The sequence below is a fragment of the Carassius gibelio genome, chromosome B4 (assembly GCF_023724105.1).
Source record: "Carassius gibelio isolate Cgi1373 ecotype wild population from Czech Republic chromosome B4, carGib1.2-hapl.c, whole genome shotgun sequence".
Classification (NCBI taxonomy): Eukaryota; Metazoa; Chordata; class Actinopteri; order Cypriniformes; family Cyprinidae; genus Carassius; species Carassius gibelio.
The window spans coordinates 13720538-13740058 of record NC_068399.1 but is presented as its reverse complement, the minus strand read 5'-3'; the positions used below and the strand labels follow the sequence as shown (position 1 = coordinate 13740058).

The following is a 19521-nucleotide window of genomic DNA, read 5'->3' as shown; positions in this document are numbered from 1 at the left end:
AGTCAGTGGTGGAAACAGCCTTCCATACACATCAGCATGCCCAAGCATACAAAAAAAAATTTTTTTGTACATGTAATTGTTTCGTACAAGTACCTACATACTGTATAAACAATAAGACCAGGCTGGAAACTGGTGTTTATAATGTGAAGGTGACCTTTTTGAGTTTCTGATGTATAAAACAGAAATAGTCCTCAGCTTTTAGGATGTGTAGGTAACATAAAGAATCTGACATGTAGTTGCCTCATACAAATAAGTATTTTAATGCACACTAAATTCTAATTAAAATTAATAATCACACTCTGCTTCTTTTACAACACAAGCATAATGGCAACCAGCTGATTAAAAAAGAGAAGTGCAGCGACTGGGCATGAGTCATCAAATAAGGAGCAGAGAGTCCAACAGGCCACAACTGGGCTGCTTCAGTGAGCAAGGCTGAGCAAGAAATCAGTGACACTAGCTGAGAGGGAGGAAAAGTGGCTTGATTGCGCTTCATTTGTATGGATAGAGAAATGAATGGAAGAGTGCTCTGGAGAGCACAGATACAAGTCATATCGAGCCTCATCAAATGGATGAAAATCAAACGGTCTTCAAATGCAAAACATATTTCGCAAAAAAAGAAAATATTTGCTCAAAGTAGTGCTTTGCTAAAAAAACAGGAGCTCTTGGTGCACAGTGGTCGATAGCTATAAAATCACAATAAACGAACACAGCAAACAGAAAAGGTCAGTGGATATCAATGCTCAAATTTCGATTCCTAATGTAAAGTAGTTCACATCACAAGTCTTAATCTGCTCATAAATGCAGTTGGTAAATATCTCGCCCAATTTGAACCTGAGCTGATAAACATGATGCATATTAAGCAGATTAGGCTAACAACATTCATCAAATGCCGTGAATTTGTATGATGCAGGTGAGAATAGGAGAAAACGTAATCCAGACAGGCTTCTATCAGTAAATGTGTCCCAGAGTACATCCTGCCATCTGGCAATTATGAAAGAGCTGCCTACTTCTGCCAAATTTGCTATTCACTAATTGGTGATCACATGTCTGGAGGATGATGAGTCTGGAAGATCAATCCATCCATCTATTGATTTATAAATATATATTATATTGATTTTCTTGTACTATTGTCATTTTGTCATCTCTTTCTATCCTTCCAGCCTCTCATATGTGGCCTCTACTGCATGCTGATTAAAACAAGCTGTGGACAGTCAGGACAAATAATGTCCACTTTGCCACAAATCAGCGGCTTGCTTACCATCTAGTGCTCTCTTTATGACTGAGGTGCATTTCATTAACTAAACACGATTTAAGCAGCACCGAGATCAGATGGGGGGCATTAATCTTCATTTATCCATAATATACACACAGACCCAGCAGGCAACAGTCTCACTGCTGAGTACATCGAGGTATGAAGCTGCCAGTAGAATATGTTCAATATGTACCGAATGGCATGTACTGATTGTTGCATATATTCAACAGCAATGCTGGATATTGAATAACTTATATTTAGATGTAAAACAACAGAAATATAAAATATAAGTATACATACTATTAATATATAAATGTGGTGAATATGGGTCCTTTAGAGGCCTAATTCAACCTTTAACCTATGTGAACGACCCGGCTGATGAGATATGACCTCTCAGATTACATTACACAGCTTTTTTGGTGGAGTGATGTAAATATGGTATGAACATTTACCCTTACTGAGAAGCTAGTAACTGTTTTTGACATATTACTGTTATTTCAGTTGTCTTGTGTATGTGTTTGTGGGTGTGTTTGTGTGTGTGCGTGCATTCACATCCATTGTCAATTCCCCATGAGCTGCTTTTGAAATTTTGAAGCATGTGTCTGGTAAGCTAATGGTCCCATGCCTATATCTGAGTTAATGGGTATAAATAAGCTAATGAGAATATCAGTAGAGCCGGAGCTAATTAGCTCTTTGATGAGACACTGAGAGGCGTTTGTTTTTCTCAACCAGCTAAGAGTCATCTGCTTTTGTTACACACACACACACACTTTAGGACGGACGGACAGAGCTCTTATTAAAGAGGATAACTGATAAGCTGGATTGATCACACCAAATGAGATATTAATGCAAGCTTTGAAAAGTCATTTAAACAGTGCCCTCACATACACGCACAGCAAGCTAGACAGAACATTTCCTCTAAACACTAGCTACAGTACAACCAAAATAGCAGATGCTTAAACTGGTGGCCATGACAACAGTGAGACAGGAAGCACAAGACCGAATGATATCCACCACATTGTGTATCCGTTTAAATTACTCAAATATATAAATGTTGTCTAAGGGTACCAAAAATCCTGACAATAATTTAGAGCTTAAGTGAATAGTTTTTTCTTTCTTTCAACATTTAAATCATTTCTTCTATCCCAGCTTAATAAGCAGAGCTTTTTGAATGTTGATTTCTGAGCATCCTGACTAGCAAAACCAATGGGAATCTAGGAGAAACCAGTCTGATAAACTAAACACTTCAGCTTTAAAACCTAGTCGCCATTAGCAAAAGACACTAAAACCTTTTATTAATTACTTAATTAAAAGTGAATATAAGCTGCGTTTTAAAATTTTTGCCTCTAAATAAAAGTACGATATTACGATGTTTTCTAAAAGTATTATGAAAAACAAACAAAAATGAAATGGGATGATATAAACAATTGTTGGGAACAGATTTTGGCTTTATTTCACAGTATGTTTACTTACAAGTACTTACACTGTAGCAACCTAAGAACGTTCTGGTTACATAAGGTAACTACATGGGGTAAGGTTAGGATTTTTGCAGAATTCTGTGTTTTCAGATTCCACATGGGCCTGATTATCACAAGGAAAGCCACAAAACTTCAATTTTACAGAGTCTTCAATTAATTTGGCATCTATAATTTCAGAGATGAAGTAATCATGTTCTTCTAGAAGACTTTATCTTGCTTCTGGGCATCATAACCAATATTCTGTTGAGCTGTGTTTCATACCGAAGCTGTCATAGTGACGTTCCAAGGGATATTTCAGTGCAACAATTATCTAATAACAATAAGATCTTCACTAAATAAGCCAATCATGGGAACGGCAGATGGCGCTCTGGAAAAGTGTTTGGTAATCAATGGATTCTGGTAAAAGACGCTGATCCTGCAGCAGCTTTTCAAAGACAGATCCAACGGATAACCATTCCAGGGGAACGTGCCAAAATGCACTTAAATCAGCAGCCAAGGGCATTTTCACAAGTGAAGAGTGCTAGACATGTGGGGCAGTGAAATTATTGCGGAGACAAAGAGATCTGGCAGTAAAACCCCATCACCATCTGGACATTATGAATGAGACATTTACAAACAATCAACCCAGTGTTACACCATGGACAAGTCTTGAGATTTAGCTTTAGACTCCCACACCAGAGGTAGAAGGAAAGCAAAGATGACAATCGATCAGCTGGGGTACAGAAAAAGGGTGTAATAAAACGAGAGACAGAGAGGGTGAACCAAACTGTTCACAAGAGACTCTCACATTTGCACTAGTGTAATTAGAAAGGATGGCCAGTGTCCAGTGGTGAGACAGAGGGGCCAAATTGCGGCACATTAAGAAGTGGCACATCATTTCACTGGAGCACTGACAGTTTTATTAGGGCATATAATAGGCGCTCTAAATGCTCCTGGACTGTTCCACTGATTGGATTCGTAGAAAAGCCTTTTAGCATTGGCATTAGACATCTCTCTGTGTGAGTGAGCTACACCTCATGTCACTGACTGGATCAGATATAAAACCAAGAAAGCCTAGTTGTTAATTTGTAAACTGCATGTATATCTTGGTATAGCTCATTTCACACATGGTATAACATTTTAGCCAAGTAGGACATTAGCATTCATCCATCCAGAGTGTTTTCCTGACTATAGCCGAGACGCTGGGACAGGCTCAAGCATCCCTGCGACCCCACATAAGACATGTGATCTAGAGAATGAATGGATAGATGAACATGTTTTTCAAATTCTTCACATCCATTGTGTGCTTCATGATTCATTCACTGAACCTTAACCGGACCTCAGCACCAAAATTTTAAATCAAACGCCTATTTCTAGCCTTATCCCAAACTCATTAGTCCAACGACCTCATCTAACCTGGATCATAACTCAGCATCAACTCCTACTCCAAACTGCAACCTAAATGATCCTATTACTGAACCTTGACCCAAACAACTAAATTCAAAATCCAACCCCTATTTTCTAACCCTTACCTAAAACTCATTGCTTCTCCTCCTCTCAGTTCCAACTTCTATCCCAAACCCCAACCTAAAACCACCATGGACTCCCTGACCCTTTCACTGAACCCAGCCTCTAAATACTAAATCTATTTCTAACCCTGATCCCAAACCCTTTACTCGCATCCCTTCCTTCGTCTAACCTAGATCCCAGTCCTATCCTAGAACTCCAAACTCCAAACCCCAAATCAAATCCATCATGAACTTTCTGCACCTTTTACTGATCCTAACCACAAACCCTAAAATCCAGACCTAACCCCTATTTTCTAACCATAATTCAAAAGCCCAAACTACCACCCCATCATCTAACATGGATCTTCACCCTCAGCAACCTTAAAATCCCGACCCAAAACCTCTGATTTTATCTTAACAAATGTATCAAGTAAACTGAAAACAACAAACTGTAAATTTGCGACATAATCATGAACTAGAGTTCAGTCTTGGATCAGTTTGTCAATTAATAATTTTGAATGAATGGGATAAAACCATTCACTGAAAAGATCTTTACTCACAAACTCTGATTTTATGATGTCTAGTGAATACTGACATAAAAAAAGTTGTATGGCTTCAGAAGTCTTGGCATATACTGCATCAAAATGACTGAAGAAAGGAAGAGGTGCAGATAAATACAGATGGGAGCAGCATTGAATAAAACTGACCCTGCGACTTGGCTTGACAGAAACTGTTGGTTTGTGCAAACCATCTTCTGTCCTCCTTATGTCATTCACGGCATGTTTGAACAGAAGGATGTTAAACTCGAGTGGTAGCGGGATGCTACAGGCTGTTTAGTGTTTCAGGGCTCACTGTGCAGTCTGTCTGAATATAACGGATAAGAATGGGACAGATTGCTGACGGGACACAAGGCCAAATTCATATTCAAGTGACCATAATGACCTTCAAGCACGTTGCCTCTGTTGGTAGCACAGAAATGTGTCTACCCACATGGACATGAAACAAAACATGCGCCCTGGTTGTGGGTCAGTGGCCTTGCAAACACCCATGGCCATTTAACAGGACTTCGTTTCATTACACTTCACTTTGGTGAGGCACAAATCATACCACATCAACATCAGAGGCATGAAAAACAGATCATCCCTGACTACATTCTTTTTATTTCTTTGTTTTTTTGGTAATTTGTTATATAATGCAAATACATTTACACGTTTTTAAATGTTAATGAAGTGTCCCCATACCTTTTGGATTCAGTATAATAAGCCCAATACTAGAAATGCTCCTAACATAATTACGCATGTGTGCGCTTTGGAGTGCAATTGTGACACACACTGTATGTGAAGTGCATAGAGGCTGTAATCCACCATACTGATCACTGGGGCTTAACGAGGATTTAATGTCTCTCTCGTTAACCTTTGTCCTGCACTGACACAGAGAAGAGACATACTTCACATAAGCTCTCAAAATACTTCTCTAGATCTTTCTCTTCTTCACCTTATCTTTTCCAATTCCTTGCGATTACCCCTAAGGGATGAATTATACCATTATATTGAAAATCGAACTCGTTTTATTTCTCCAGTTCTAATTACAGTAAACAGACAGTCTAAACCTTCAAGTTGCAAAATACAGCGTCTCATTCTCATTACTGTAACATGAATATAATGTTTAAATATTATGGTATCATTTGCTGCATTTCCTTTAATTAATGATAATAACAGATTAATACATGTTTAAAAAAATGCATGCATTTCGGACAGTGTAATATCATTTAACTGCTTTGATGATTAAGGTCTCTATACTTTCCCTCTCTGTCCTGAATCTTTAATCTATATGTTCTCTCACTTTCCTTCTCCCTTTCTCTCTGGGTTATATCAGACACTCTGATTGCTACGGGTCATAAATCACACTGGCTCAAGCTGCTTTTAAAAAAGGCTTATATGTTCTCAGTCAAGGTGTCAGTTAGAGCTAAAGCCATTGAAGGGCTTTTCTTGTATTCAATACTAAAATGTTTCGAATGAGCTGCTTTTCTCCCGTATAGACAGGTGCACGTGGATCGGCTTTTACCGCCTTTTCATTTCCTATGAATGACTCACAATTAATCTAGGCCTAAAACCCCAGGCCTGAAAAAACTACTGAGTGCTTCCAGCAGCAATTAGAGATCAAATTATATGCTTTCTGGGCTCTGACATGCTGGACAGGCTGTATGCATGCATCCGATTCTTGAGCACTAAAACAGACAAACAGGCTATACTAAAAAATGATGTGTCATAGAATTAAATTGATTGATTTCAGCATCCATTTTCTTACATTTTCTCACAAATGTCTTTTTTTTTTCACCCGTCAACACATATTGCTGTGAGATATTACATTAATATTTCAAATACTTAATGAATACAGACGAATCTAGAATTCACTTCAGTGAATAAATACATGAATACCACCGAATGGTTTTGAGCACATTTTCAGCTTAGCTGAAAGAAACAAAAAGAAAGTTATATCTAAAATGATAAAAAGAAACTATAAAACCCATCAGCAACTGTATGACCTTGTTTATTTCAAAATAAATATCAAAATAAGACTTTAGGGTGACGGGTGACTTTGATACTGCCGGATTTAATAAAAATAATCATATATGTCAGTCTCACAAAAGTAGGGACAATTTCTAAAATTAATCTTATGTCAGGACACACAGTAATGTTTATTATACAAAAAATACTACAGTATATACTGTAGTATTGAGTTATGATCTGAGTTGACTTTAGGGGAAGTGAATACATTTTTTTAAATTAAATTATATTATTAAAATAAAATAAATGAACAAATAAAAGAACATTCTAGTAATCATGTAAATTGTCAAAATATCACTATTTTCAAAACTAATAGCAGATAAATTAGTCTTGTCCAAGGTCTCAAGAATCAGTGATGTATTGAAAATGACTGCAGAGCTGGCTTTTTTATTGAATACCTGAAGAAATCTGAATAAAGTCGACTGCTTGATTAATTGGGGAGAATCTAAAATCAGTCTCAGGTGAGAAACAAGTTATCGCCAGCAATAATCAACAGCACTGTAAAATAATCAGTATTGATTTACTGCCTCTTGAGAGCAAGACACTGAACCAGCAAACCATAGTTTGTATGCGAGACAGTGTAGGTGTACGTGAGTGTAGGAAGCGCTTGTGTGCTGGAAAGTGTATTACTGCGAAATGCAACGCGTGAAGCTTTAAATAGCTGTTTGGCATCCGTTTTGGGAACAATTTTGATTTCAGCTAACTTTAAAGCCAATGAAATGGCTTGATGACTGCTGTTTTCTTTCCTGGATTGGAAGTAGGACATAATCAAGGAGTCAACAGCCAGTAGCTTTTAGCCCATGGTCTGTTTCACTGAGGTTTGGACATATTTTTAATATATAAATGTAGGTGAAATCCAAAAATCCAATATCACAGTAATGCATAAAGCACACCTAAGTCACCAAGCAGCTTTTTGTTGCTTAGCACTGCAGATTTGCATGACCAGTATAAACATGAGCAAATTCTGCGTGGTGAACTTTTTTTGCCCTCATGCAAAACTCCTTACTGTGCTGATTCCAATTCCAATTCGTTTGCGAAATTTGGCCAAGCAACAGGCACTAGCTACACTAGCATATAAATTAGCCTCAGCTCCAAAATTTATTTCAGAGAGTCTTTAAATTATGCCGGTTTATGAATTTTACGTGTGTGTGTTTGTGAAAGCGAGTTACGCAACAGTCCTTGTACAGAATGCAGGATATAAATATACTGAGCACACAGGTAGTCCGTATGCATGTTTGTACACTACCGTAATTATGTGTCAGAGACTATTTTTACCCACAGTGCTTTTCTGGACAGTGAAGGTCGTAGAAAGCAGAAACAGCTTGTTCTTCAGCGTGACTCAGCGCTTTGAGAAAGCCGAGGAGTGAATTATAAAACTGCTAAGAAGGGCAAGGTGGACTAATCAACCAATTATGAGCCCTTTCCATATTTTAGGTCGTGGAAATACACACAAAACCCCAAAACATTTAAAAGCCTCCTTACCCGTCCCTCCTCTCTGCACAACCAGCGTGGCCTCCGCCCCAACAGGACACTCTTTTAGCAGCTCCACCACCTGTGTGTGTGACAGCATTAGCGCGGATTGCTGGTTAATTTCCACAATCAGATCGCCCTCGCACAGCCCCGGGCATCCTTGTGCCTCCAGAATCTGCTTCACCCGCTGTCCTCCATTACAGTCTGCTATGGTGAATCCGAACCCATCCGCCCCTTTCACCATGGTAACCGTTAACAGCTCTCCTCCGGCCGCTCCTGAAGACGCCATTGAGACGCTGTCCTCCAGCGGTCCTGCGTCCAGGTGGGTGTCTCCAGGATGGGGCTGTGCCAATCCCGCTTGCATTGGGTCGATGAAGCGAGCAGTGCGGGAGATGTACTCCATGTAGCTGTCGTAGCTATTCCGTCCGTTGACCAGCAGAGGGCGATCAATTAGGCCGAGGGGGGACAGCAAAGTGCTGGCTGCGTCCTCCGGGTCGTACGGAAGAGGGTAACCCCTGCAAAGGACGAGGGTTACACTTTGTCCGATCGGCACCGACTGGAAAAGCTTCACAACGTCAGCGTGGGTGGTGCCCAGGACGCAGACACCATTAATGTAGACAATCACGTCTCCTGGATAACAAATTACACACAAATAAAATATATATTAGCATATGTAAACTTGGGTAGGTATGTATATGGATCACAAGACCAGGCTGATTCAAAAGGTAGGCATAATAACCTTAAGCATAATTATACTTCTTTACAAGATCCCACATTCCTAGAAAGCATTGCAATGAGCAAATATAAATATAGATACAGATAAAACCATGGTTACTATAGTTAAACCATGGCAACCACAAATTAACCATGGTTTTTCAAGTCAAGTCAAGTCTGCTTTATTGTCTATTCTTCCACATGTACAGTACATACATACAGAGAATTGAAAATTGCGTTACTCTCAGACCCTTGGTGCATACAGATAACACTAACAGTACACCATTAAATACAGATAATAAAATATAAAGAACATCAATACAAATATACAAATAGGTCATGTAAAAAGAAAGATAAGTAAAGCAGAACAAGGCACATGGCAGATAGAGTGCAAGCCAGTGAGGCAAACAGTGCAGATATAATGATGGTAGTGCAAAAGAGCTTATTCAGTCTGATTTTTCTACACTAACCATAGTTTAACCATGGTATTTGTAGTAAAATTCTAGTTATACAAATGATAATCAATATGCCAAAGAACCATGGTTACTAAACATTTACCACAATGAACTGAATGAATGAATTGTTGTGCCAATAAGAATGTGGAGCCATTAGCTTTAGCAACATGCTAATATCTTTGACAATTTATTTGTGTGTGCTATGTGTTATTGTGCTTGCGAGGGTGCTAATACATTAGCTTAGCAATATGCTAATGTAAAAATATCAAGTTTGACTATCGGCTTCATTAGTTGTGACAGTTGTGTATTTTTGTGCAAATGAGAATGTGGAGCCATAAGCTTAGCAACACGCTAATATTAAAATTAATGTTTTGATGATGTGCTCCATTATTATGCTGTGTATTGTTGTGCTTATGAGAGTGATAAGTCATGCTAAAATTAAACTCGCATTTTGACCATGGAAACAGCAATTAACTGCAATGCTTGTAAAGTATTTATCATAATTTGGAACCAAGCTTACTGAGAATACAAACCCTTTAACTCTAACAGTCATATAAAATCCAGCTGGAAACACTGAAATTCCTATATTTCTTCTTTCAGAAAATGGTAAGTTTATTCATTAGATCATTTATCTTTTTTTCATTATAATTTGGAAACTTGTTTTTGAACCTTATCTTATTTGGGCTGTTTAGGACTGGTTCCAACTTATCATGAAATACCATTAATATTCTTTTAAGATTGTTTAACTAGAGGAGTCAAATCTCCTGTGTGCTTCACATGAAAAGCGCCATTTGTGTGACTCACTGCCTGTGTAGAATGTTCCAAATCAATAATTTTTCCCCACCAAAAAGAAAACTGACAGCAAAACAGCTCTAGTTTTTGGAACAGCGCCATTGAGGGGAAAAATACATTTTACCCAATAAGAACAGTCCGTCTAATCAGGATGAAAAACTTTCCCCCAATTTGCAACGATCGCAGTCATCCAATATTTATTCATGTCGTCTCCTCTGGCAACTGAGACAATTACAGGACACCAGTTGAAGGAACAATTTGAGGGACCTACTCAATCCTTTTCTCAATCCTAATGTATCGCCATACCTCAGGACTTAACGTGATCTTCAGCTATCAAGAATTTTACCAGGCCTTCCGATGTTCATTCACTCATGCCAGAATGTGAAATTGAGCTTGCGTTTACATTCACGTAGAGCATGTTTCGGGCCAAATATAGGCTTTGCCCTTCATCTGGCAAATGCTGACAAAGAATTAAATATCACAAATGCAATTATTATGGAAATGAGACGATGCTCAAATGTGGCGAATGCATTTGTTGGATAAAAATGATGACGGGGTCTCACCCGGTGTGTCTGTTGTGCTACAGGTTTCCTGGAGATATTTCATGCAGTGCCGTACGCGTCTATCGATAGGCTTGTCCCCTCCTGACTGTTGTGTGTTGTGTGCAGGAATTTTAATTAATCTCAGTAAATACGTTCGACATTTGCCTAGAGCCTCTGGTGTTCCAATCAATAATTTCACATGCTTCCAGAGAGCAAATGATATCGGTGTGACCTCGCTGTTTCACACCTAGCTTTATGTCAGCATCAATCTGGGCCGAGGCTCCTAAGGGCAAACGAGATCACTGCACTCCCACAAACAAGACATTATCATCCTCTTAAAATTCAAACTTCTAAATTCCAAATTCAACAACTCATATTATGTTCTGCTTCATTATAATAATGACACTGGACAATAAGAGCCTCTAAAATAGTGTAAATAAACTTTAAACTAAGGCTGGGTTATAGCCATCACCTTTTATTTGACTAGTATGAGAGCATTTAAATAGAGAAGTTTTAATAGTGTGTCTGATTTAAATCTTAAAAGTAAAAATGTACAGTAAGTTTAATTCATATGGTCAGTTACAATTAATCTAATTATTCATTCAGATGGCCCTTGCGCAGCATTTTTTCCTGTATTAAAATATAGTAATTATTAAAGGATATTTTGTTTTATTGCTACTTCTTGTTAAATTTAAATTAAAACACTTAATTTAATGACAATCAGCGTGACAAACTTGCCTTGAGTGATTTTAACAACATTTTTACTATATTAGTTCTTACATTAAACATTTAAATTTTTCTCAGCTGAAATGATACTTTATATAATTATTATTTTATGTCATGAAATTTCCATTTTAAGATTTTTTTCCATGTAGAAAAATTAGATTGCAATATAAACAATTTTTTGCTATTAAACTTATTAAATCTATCAATATATAATGCTGAATCAAATATACGTATATTAATTAAAAAAAACTAAACAAAAACAATACAATCTGAACTACAGTCTGGTTCTGACAAGAAACAGGGCTGTGTAAAACTAATGAAAGTGAGACAACATAAGAGGTGCTCTGGGAGCAAACGTCTGAGAAATCTTATGTCTGTGCATGCATGGAAACCCAGAGGAGCACTGCTCTGTGACTGGCATTCTAAACTAACACAATCAATACACAATCCTCTAAACATCGCTGCTGAGCCACAATAGACTTTGTATACAAATGAAGCTCTAAACATCAAATCCAGAGATCCTCAGGCAGGCGTATGACTTGTGTGCTTCCTGTCCCTCAGCAACACACTGGTGCACCTGATTCAACTCATTATCTGCTTGTTAAGTTCTTTATGAGAGAACTCGGGCATAGCTGTGAGGGGCAGAGTAAACATCACCACCGCAGAGGCATCTATAGTGGGCGTGGATGGGGCGGACGGCAGGGCTCTAAGACACAGGGAGTGAAGCATGTCACGCAGCAAATCCCAGCACTCTGCATCATAGTTTTAATTTATCAAGAAAGGACTTAGTCGGGAGGGCTATGTGGCATGTTTACGTCACATTAATGTTAAGGTGTGTATAAGGTGTTAAACAGTTATGATTATTTGTGGTGGTTAATGTTTTTTTTAACATGTTACATAACCATAAAATATGAGTAATACTGTATGACAGTGAGACTTGCCTTAATAAAAATTCCTAATGAATAGCTCTAATTATTAGAAAATCTGGTTGCAGTTTATTTTACAGTACGTGTACTAACATGTACTTATGGTGTACTTACAGTGTATTTATCTATGAAAGTTCTGGTAACACAAGGTAACTGCGTGGGGTAGGGTTAGGTTTAGGGGTAGGTTCAGGGTTAGTACCTAGTTATTACATAGTTATTGTTATTACTATAATAAGTACATAGTATGTACATGAGGAACAGGACTGTAAAATAAAGTGCTACCGAAAATCTTGTATAACAGTGTACATTCAAAATGCATAACAAATAACCAATAATTTTCTTTATGTTATGGTAAATAACTGACCAATGTTAAATCAATCATATTTAAATGCTGTGAGTCAATTCATGCCTAGATTATAATGTACAATTTTACCATTATTACTAAGGGTTTTAAAGATTAACATTATGTGAGTGTTAATTAAAAAAAGTTAACTGCATTTCTAATGTTCCCTGATTTATGTGGTCATGCAGGTCTGTTTACTTATTAAATAAGGATTTTTGTTATCTTTTGTGGTCTCCAAATAATATCTTGTGCCCTTTACATATTGTCAGGTTACCATGGTTTTATATGTCGTAGCCAACACAAAATGAACCCAAATCCATCCCTACTTGCTCTGTGAATGGTGATAAATAAGTGCAAATAATATGGAATCGCTTGTTGCGTTGACACATGTCCTGCTGAAAAAGGAAGTTTGTGTAGAACATACCAAAAACAGTCTGCATTTCATTCCCATTCTAGAGTCCATCTGATTGGATTGGATAATTCATTCATATTTTTGTCCGGTTTTTCTTGGCTAATATCTAATTTCGGAGTAAATTAGCACACAGATTAGCTTCAAAGCTATAAACTCAAATATGAATTACATGGGGTCTTCAAAAGTAATAACCCCCAACAACAGCGATGGTCGTGTTTCGTAGATATGTCCATATATGAAGGACGTTTGTGTCCGTGTTCGATTTCCTCTCCGAGCTCCCTAATCCAGCAAAATTGAATATTTCACACTGGCGTAACCTGAAGCTCCTCCACCGCACTGTCTGTGTGTGTGTGACTGCAAAGCAGAATAAGTAGGACAAGGAGTCCGGAGGGAGCATGAAGGGTGGAAGAGAGGAGCAGAAAGAAGAGGAAAGGATCATAAAGGATAATTTCCACAACTACCAACAACAATAATACAATAAAATGGCATCATGGGAGACGCATTGACTATGTTCTGCACCCTGCACTGTGGGTCCTTCTGAATGTAGGAGATATTTCAATGCTGATGTATGTGTGTGTGTTATGCTGCCGCAGTCACACTCCTACTAGGTTGTACTGGAGTTACAGGGTTCATAAAGCACTTCAGTGATTAATGGACACGCATCATGCTGTGAATGACAAACAAAGCCAATAAATATACTGTCCGTAAATGCTCTGAACCCCTGGATGTCCCTAACGCACTATCAACCAATACAACGACAGATTCACACCGCAGCCTCGGCAGTAGTGTGGGCTCTGCTGAGATTGAGAAAGACTGGCCAGGTGGAAACTCTGTTTGAGTGTGAATAGCACATTAGAGCTGTTCAAACATCGACCTGCAAGTGTGTGTTTGTGCGTTTACCTGTAGCCATTTTCCCATCCTGTGCAGCAGGTCCGTCTGGTATGACACTTTTGACCTGTAGGAACTCATCTGGTTCGTCACCCCCGATGATAGTGAAGCCAAATCCCATGCTGCTTTTCTGCAGGGCCGTAGACAGAAAGCTGCCCTTCAGCTGCGTGGGGTCCCGTGTGAACAGAGGCTTTTCTGCCGGGGTGAAGAAATGCAAAGAGAAACATGAGATTGTAATCAAGCAGAAGATATCAAGACCCAATTAATGCGTTATTTTGTAAAAGCCACTCCAAACTCATCAAAAGCAGCAGATCACATCACACTGGGGAATTGTGGGTAGAAGGCCAAGCGCTCTGCTTGCAGCCAAACGTACAAGAGCAGAGTGGAACATGATGGCTTGTTTTTTGCTCAAACCTCACTTTTGTCTCTTTAAACATACTCCAATGTTACACTAAATAGTGTTTAGCCTTGTCCAGGGCCGTCTCTCGGGACAACCAAGACTTAAGCAAAAAAAAGCCAGAAGAAGAACCAGCACAGGCAGAGCGGTTCTTCTACTCTCTCAGAGCAGAGAAAAGCAGTCTTGAAAACTGTTCTGGAGAAGCCGTTTTCGCTGTAACCACACACCAACAAGGATCTTTGTACTGAAGAGCCGCTTCTTCGAAACTGAAGAGATGCCTACTTCAGTACATAGTATAGAGTTACAAGATGCCAGCCATAGTCACTCCATCTCACTTTCCTAGTTGAGAGGTTCTTAAGTCTTTTTGATCACCATCTTAGCCAATTCTAGTCCTTTAGCAGTTTCTGCCATGCGTTTGTTAGGGACAATAGCTGGTTCAGATACCCTGCTGAAAAACCAGCATGAATTTCCATGCTGATCCATGTTTGTTTAGTGCTGGTCCAGCTGGTGGACAAGCACCAGCAAAACATCTGGTACGGCTTTGTCAATATACATAATGGGGATGTTAGTGGTTAGCCTGTCTGGATGATCTTAAAGTCAAAATAAAATGGCATTCACAACCCAAGTGTACATTGCCTTTGTCTATCGGGAGTTGATTGGATCTTGAAAAGAGTTGTTAGTGTTTGTGTAACATCTTTAGAGATGGTTTTAGAGCACTAACAGTCAGTAAGAATAGATGTGTGTATATTGCCTTCAAAATATGACATAAACCCTAAATTATGAATATATTAAACTTAATTCTAATCTTAACTGTGTTAAATATTAAAGCTAAAACTTAATGCTAAAGGGAAAAAAATCCAGATAAAAAAATCTGACTAGACGACCCTAGCGAATTAACTAGCTGGATATTGTTGGTTACTTGGTGACCAACCTCTACTAGATAATTGACCTTGTGGAATAATAGGAATATTTTATAAACCAGCATTCCAAACATATGATGTTATACTGGTCTGTTCAGCAGGGTAGGTGGACTGAGGAGTATCCTGGAAGCACAGGCAAAAATGTAAATAAAAAATCAGCTATGCAAAAATAGGCCAGGCAAATAGTCTCCTGGTGAAGTCCTATCTTGCACAAGGGGGCACCAGTCTAGGGACGTACCATGCAGTCCAAACACACCGACCCGGTACAGGGGGGCCTCAGACAGGTCAGTGAGACTATGAGAGCGCTCTGGAGGAGGACCCACGTATGCCAGTCTGGCCCTGGGTAAGGTGGCAGAGCAGGGGCTCTCCTCCACTGTTACACAGAAGAAAGACCCTCAACTCACACAGGAAATCAAGAAATGTCATTGAAGGTTGTTCTACTATGGACATAGAAGGTTTACATTTCTACAAGGATTCTTGGGTGATTTTGCCAACTTGAAAATCCTTGTTGAACCTGGAACAACTTTCCCAACACTCTGATTTTAGAACAAGGTTTAGAGCTAGGCACAGGGCTGGAGTTGGAGCATCAACTCACACAGGAAATTGAAAAATTGTATTAAAAGATACAAAGTTGGCCTACTGTAAACATAAAAGAGTTACATTTCAACAGGAAATCCAAAGTGAGTTTGCCAAGTTGAACATTCTTGTTGGTCCTGGAACAATGTTGCTAACAATTGGATTTTAGGGTTAAGGATAGGGTTGAAGCCTCAAGAACATTACCATCCTATCATTTTACTTTTGTTTATGGGGGCTGGTTATGGTTAGGGTTGGGTTTAGGAATATGGTTAGGACCGGTTCCAGGGCAAACAAAGGATATTGAGCCATGAACTTGGCAAACTGACACTCTGAATTGGTCTACATTTAACATCTGAGCATCTGAGAGACTGAACACCCAGATCAAGCATATGCTTTCTAAGTCCTCTGTGGTCCATTTATGCTAAAATCTAAAACAACTACTGAACCTCTTTCCTTTGGACACAAGATCAGACACTACATGGCCAAACGTATGTGGACACCCTCTTTAAATGAGCCACTGTGACTAGGGATCTAATGAAAATAACAGTAACAGTATACAGTACTTCAAATTTTGTGAAGGGTCCTTTTTTGCTGCAGAATGACTATGTAAGTCCACATATACATGATTCTGGTATGGGAGAACTGGATTGGCCTGCACAAAGACCAAACCTGATCTAGACACGACAGGGATGAACACAATCTGCGTTTCCATTACCCTTCAAATTAAAATTGTGAGTTAAAAATATGCCCAATGGAAACAAATACAGTACATTTCGCGAAAACTCTCATATATCGCAAAAAAGTTTTTATGCTCACATAAGGTGGTTTTCAGGAAATTCAAAAAAGGAATTGCATTATAGTATTTCTTTAATGTACTATAAGGGTGCACATAATTTTTTCAGCCTAGTTCTCATAAGAGAACCTGGATATTTGGTTTGGTCCTCACACTGCATATAGCGTGACTCATTAAATATAACTATAACAAATTTATTGATAATAGTTATAATATTATTGCACTTTATTTAGTTTTTAAAAAAATTAAATAAAATAAATAATACTGTGTGATAATATTATTAAAAATAAAAGGCAATCCTAGTATTAAATACAAATAAATTTATTTTATAATAAACTTAAAAATAAAATGCTAATATTTACTACTATTTCCTTTGTTTGCCTCTTTAAGAAGAATCACTTTATGCATTCACCAATTTTAAGTTGCTTTGGATAAAAGCGGCAAAAAAAAAATACATAAAAGCGTTTCCATCATATTCAAACTTTTTTTATTTTGCTTTTTATTTTGGCAGGTTGTCGGCAAATAATTATACACGCTTCTGGATTTAGCACTGCTGCTGATCAAAGAGCGTCAGTGGATTAATTTCACAATTTTGCATTGTGCTTTGAAAACAGCGTGGCATAGCCTAGATTTATTCTTTCATAAATCAAAAATAAAACTTATATAGTACAGTTTGTGATCTAAAATGGTAATTGTGTATTAACAGCTGTCGACCATGTCGGTACACAAATGCGCTGTCAGAACATATTTATATAACACATTTTTTTATTTTGGGCTTGAATGCGGACCTGCGGACCACTTATGTGCACCCCTGACTATAACCTCCAAGAAACACCTTATACGTGGCCTCTCTCAAGTATTAAGGGCTTTCCTTGCCATTAATGCTTGGATTATTTCTTCCATCAACATGACTTACCGTGAAAGAAAAATTAGGTTTAAGCAACACTATCATTTTGCAATAGTTCTTTTAGTGATATTTATAAAATAACGCAAATGTTTTCGCACACATTGGTAGTGGACACACAGCTACTGACATTCACTGATGCTATTTTGTGACTACACAGGAGCAAATCCCTACAGACATGGTTTAAAATCTCGTGTTTATAGAAGAGTGAGAGCTGTTAGGGAGGATCAACTACTTGTTAATGGCTATGACATTAAATGTGTATCAGTATGTGGTGTTCAGATGCCTACATGTAATACTTTGGCCATATAATGTAGGTATGTTGGAGGTTTTCAGTGCAGCATGCTCTCTCTGAAAGATGGACTGAAACAAGTTAGAGAAAGTTCTTCTTGTTTACGCCATTCTGGCTGAGTATACTCTGCCTCTTACCTTTATGTGGGTAACAGCATGACCATGCTGAATGGATTAATTTAAACAGGAATTATTGCAAGAAACACTTCTCACCATAATCAGTTCAAGGTCATATTATGAAAGGAGACACATTCTCAATGGATAACTGAGTCTCAAAGAAAACAGGATGCATTCAGGCTTAGCTCGAATAGACTATACAGGTAGATTTAGAGGATTAGTTTATGCAAAAATGAATGTCATTATTTACTCCCCCTCATGTCAATCAAAACCTAAATTATTATTTTCTTTAATGGAACAAAGAAGAAGATATTTTGAATAATGTATTGGTTGATTTTCCCAAGCAATTACAAAGAATGGAGATTACAGCTTTTGAACTTCAAAAAGCATGCAGCAGTATTGTGTAAATATAAGATCAGTCCACATGACTTGGAAATATCATGAAAGTTCTTGAGAGAATCAGTTACAGTATGTACCAAAAGACTAAATTGGTTCTCAACTTTAGTTTACTGTCTCAATGATCCAGTCACAATGGGTAACATATCATTCAAGGTGAACATAATCAGGGAATAATGACTTTTACTGAAAGACTTTTATATACTCGCTGGTAGTATATAAAATCCTATGGATACTTTTTGATATTTGATGGTGCTGTTGCATCCTTTCGGATGTCAGTTTTGGAAAAACTTGAGTAAATATTATAAAAGTAAATATTGACAGAGTTTTAATTCTTGGGTGAAGTCAAATGAATCATACTAAAGTATGGACAATAAGATTCACACACAGTGCACTACCAAAGACAATGTCTGAGCTTAGCTGTGTTACTATAGAGACAGACACTGAGCTCACAGGAGAAATACAATACTAGTCATGAATATCAAACCTCAATCAATAGTTTCAGCAGATTTGATGTTAAACATGTCATTGCATGGAGAGAAGATAAGTACTTTTAAGATGTCTTCGGTGTGTGCCTAAGCTAGGGTGGTTGGAAACACCATTATGCTTTAATCAGATTTGCATAGATCTGCATTAATACCACACTGTTAATTTTCAATAACACTTTACCTCTGTAGACTGTAGGTAGGGGGAGAGAGGACAAGCCCTGACTCTGCATCTGCTGCTGCTGTTGCAATCTTCTCTTGGCCTCGAGAACTGGATTCTCAAACTGAGTCCTTCGGTTTATGTGACTGCAATCAGAAAACCAGAAACAGAGACTCATTCAAGTGCATTTCTTGAGTGACTACTTGATAGGACATGGTTATACAATGTATGAGCAATCTAGCTAGCTGCCTTGTTGTCTACTGCCTACACAAATAGCATTTTAACTGAAGTAACTGATCTGCGACACTCTACATACAGTAGGCAGCAGCTATGAACTCCAAATAGACAATGATTATGCAAAGTGCATGGGAGACTCGACTCTCAATTGATTCTAATGTGCCTGACACTTACTGCACAATTTCCTGTGAAA

General features: G+C 38.1%; 1 protein-coding gene across 15 annotated transcripts in view; it reads right to left on the bottom strand.

The window, feature by feature from the left end:
* The window catches only part of LOC127956348 (membrane-associated guanylate kinase, WW and PDZ domain-containing protein 2), a 185026-nt gene that overhangs the window by 29480 nt on the left and 136025 nt on the right, over positions 1-19521 (bottom strand). For 10 of the 15 annotated variants that reach the window (XM_052554195.1, XM_052554196.1, XM_052554197.1 and 7 more), the window contains exons 8-11: positions 19116-19237; positions 15608-15742; positions 14065-14247; positions 8267-8884 (exon numbers count right to left, since the gene is read on the bottom strand). In XM_052554195.1, the coding sequence (XP_052410155.1) occupies positions 8267-8884; positions 14065-14247; positions 15608-15742; positions 19116-19237 (1058 nt within the window). The remainder of the gene's footprint in view (positions 1-8266; positions 8885-14064; positions 14248-15607; positions 15743-19115; positions 19238-19521) is intronic. The other 5 variants (XM_052554203.1, XM_052554204.1, XM_052554202.1 and 2 more) reach the window with 1 other exon arrangement.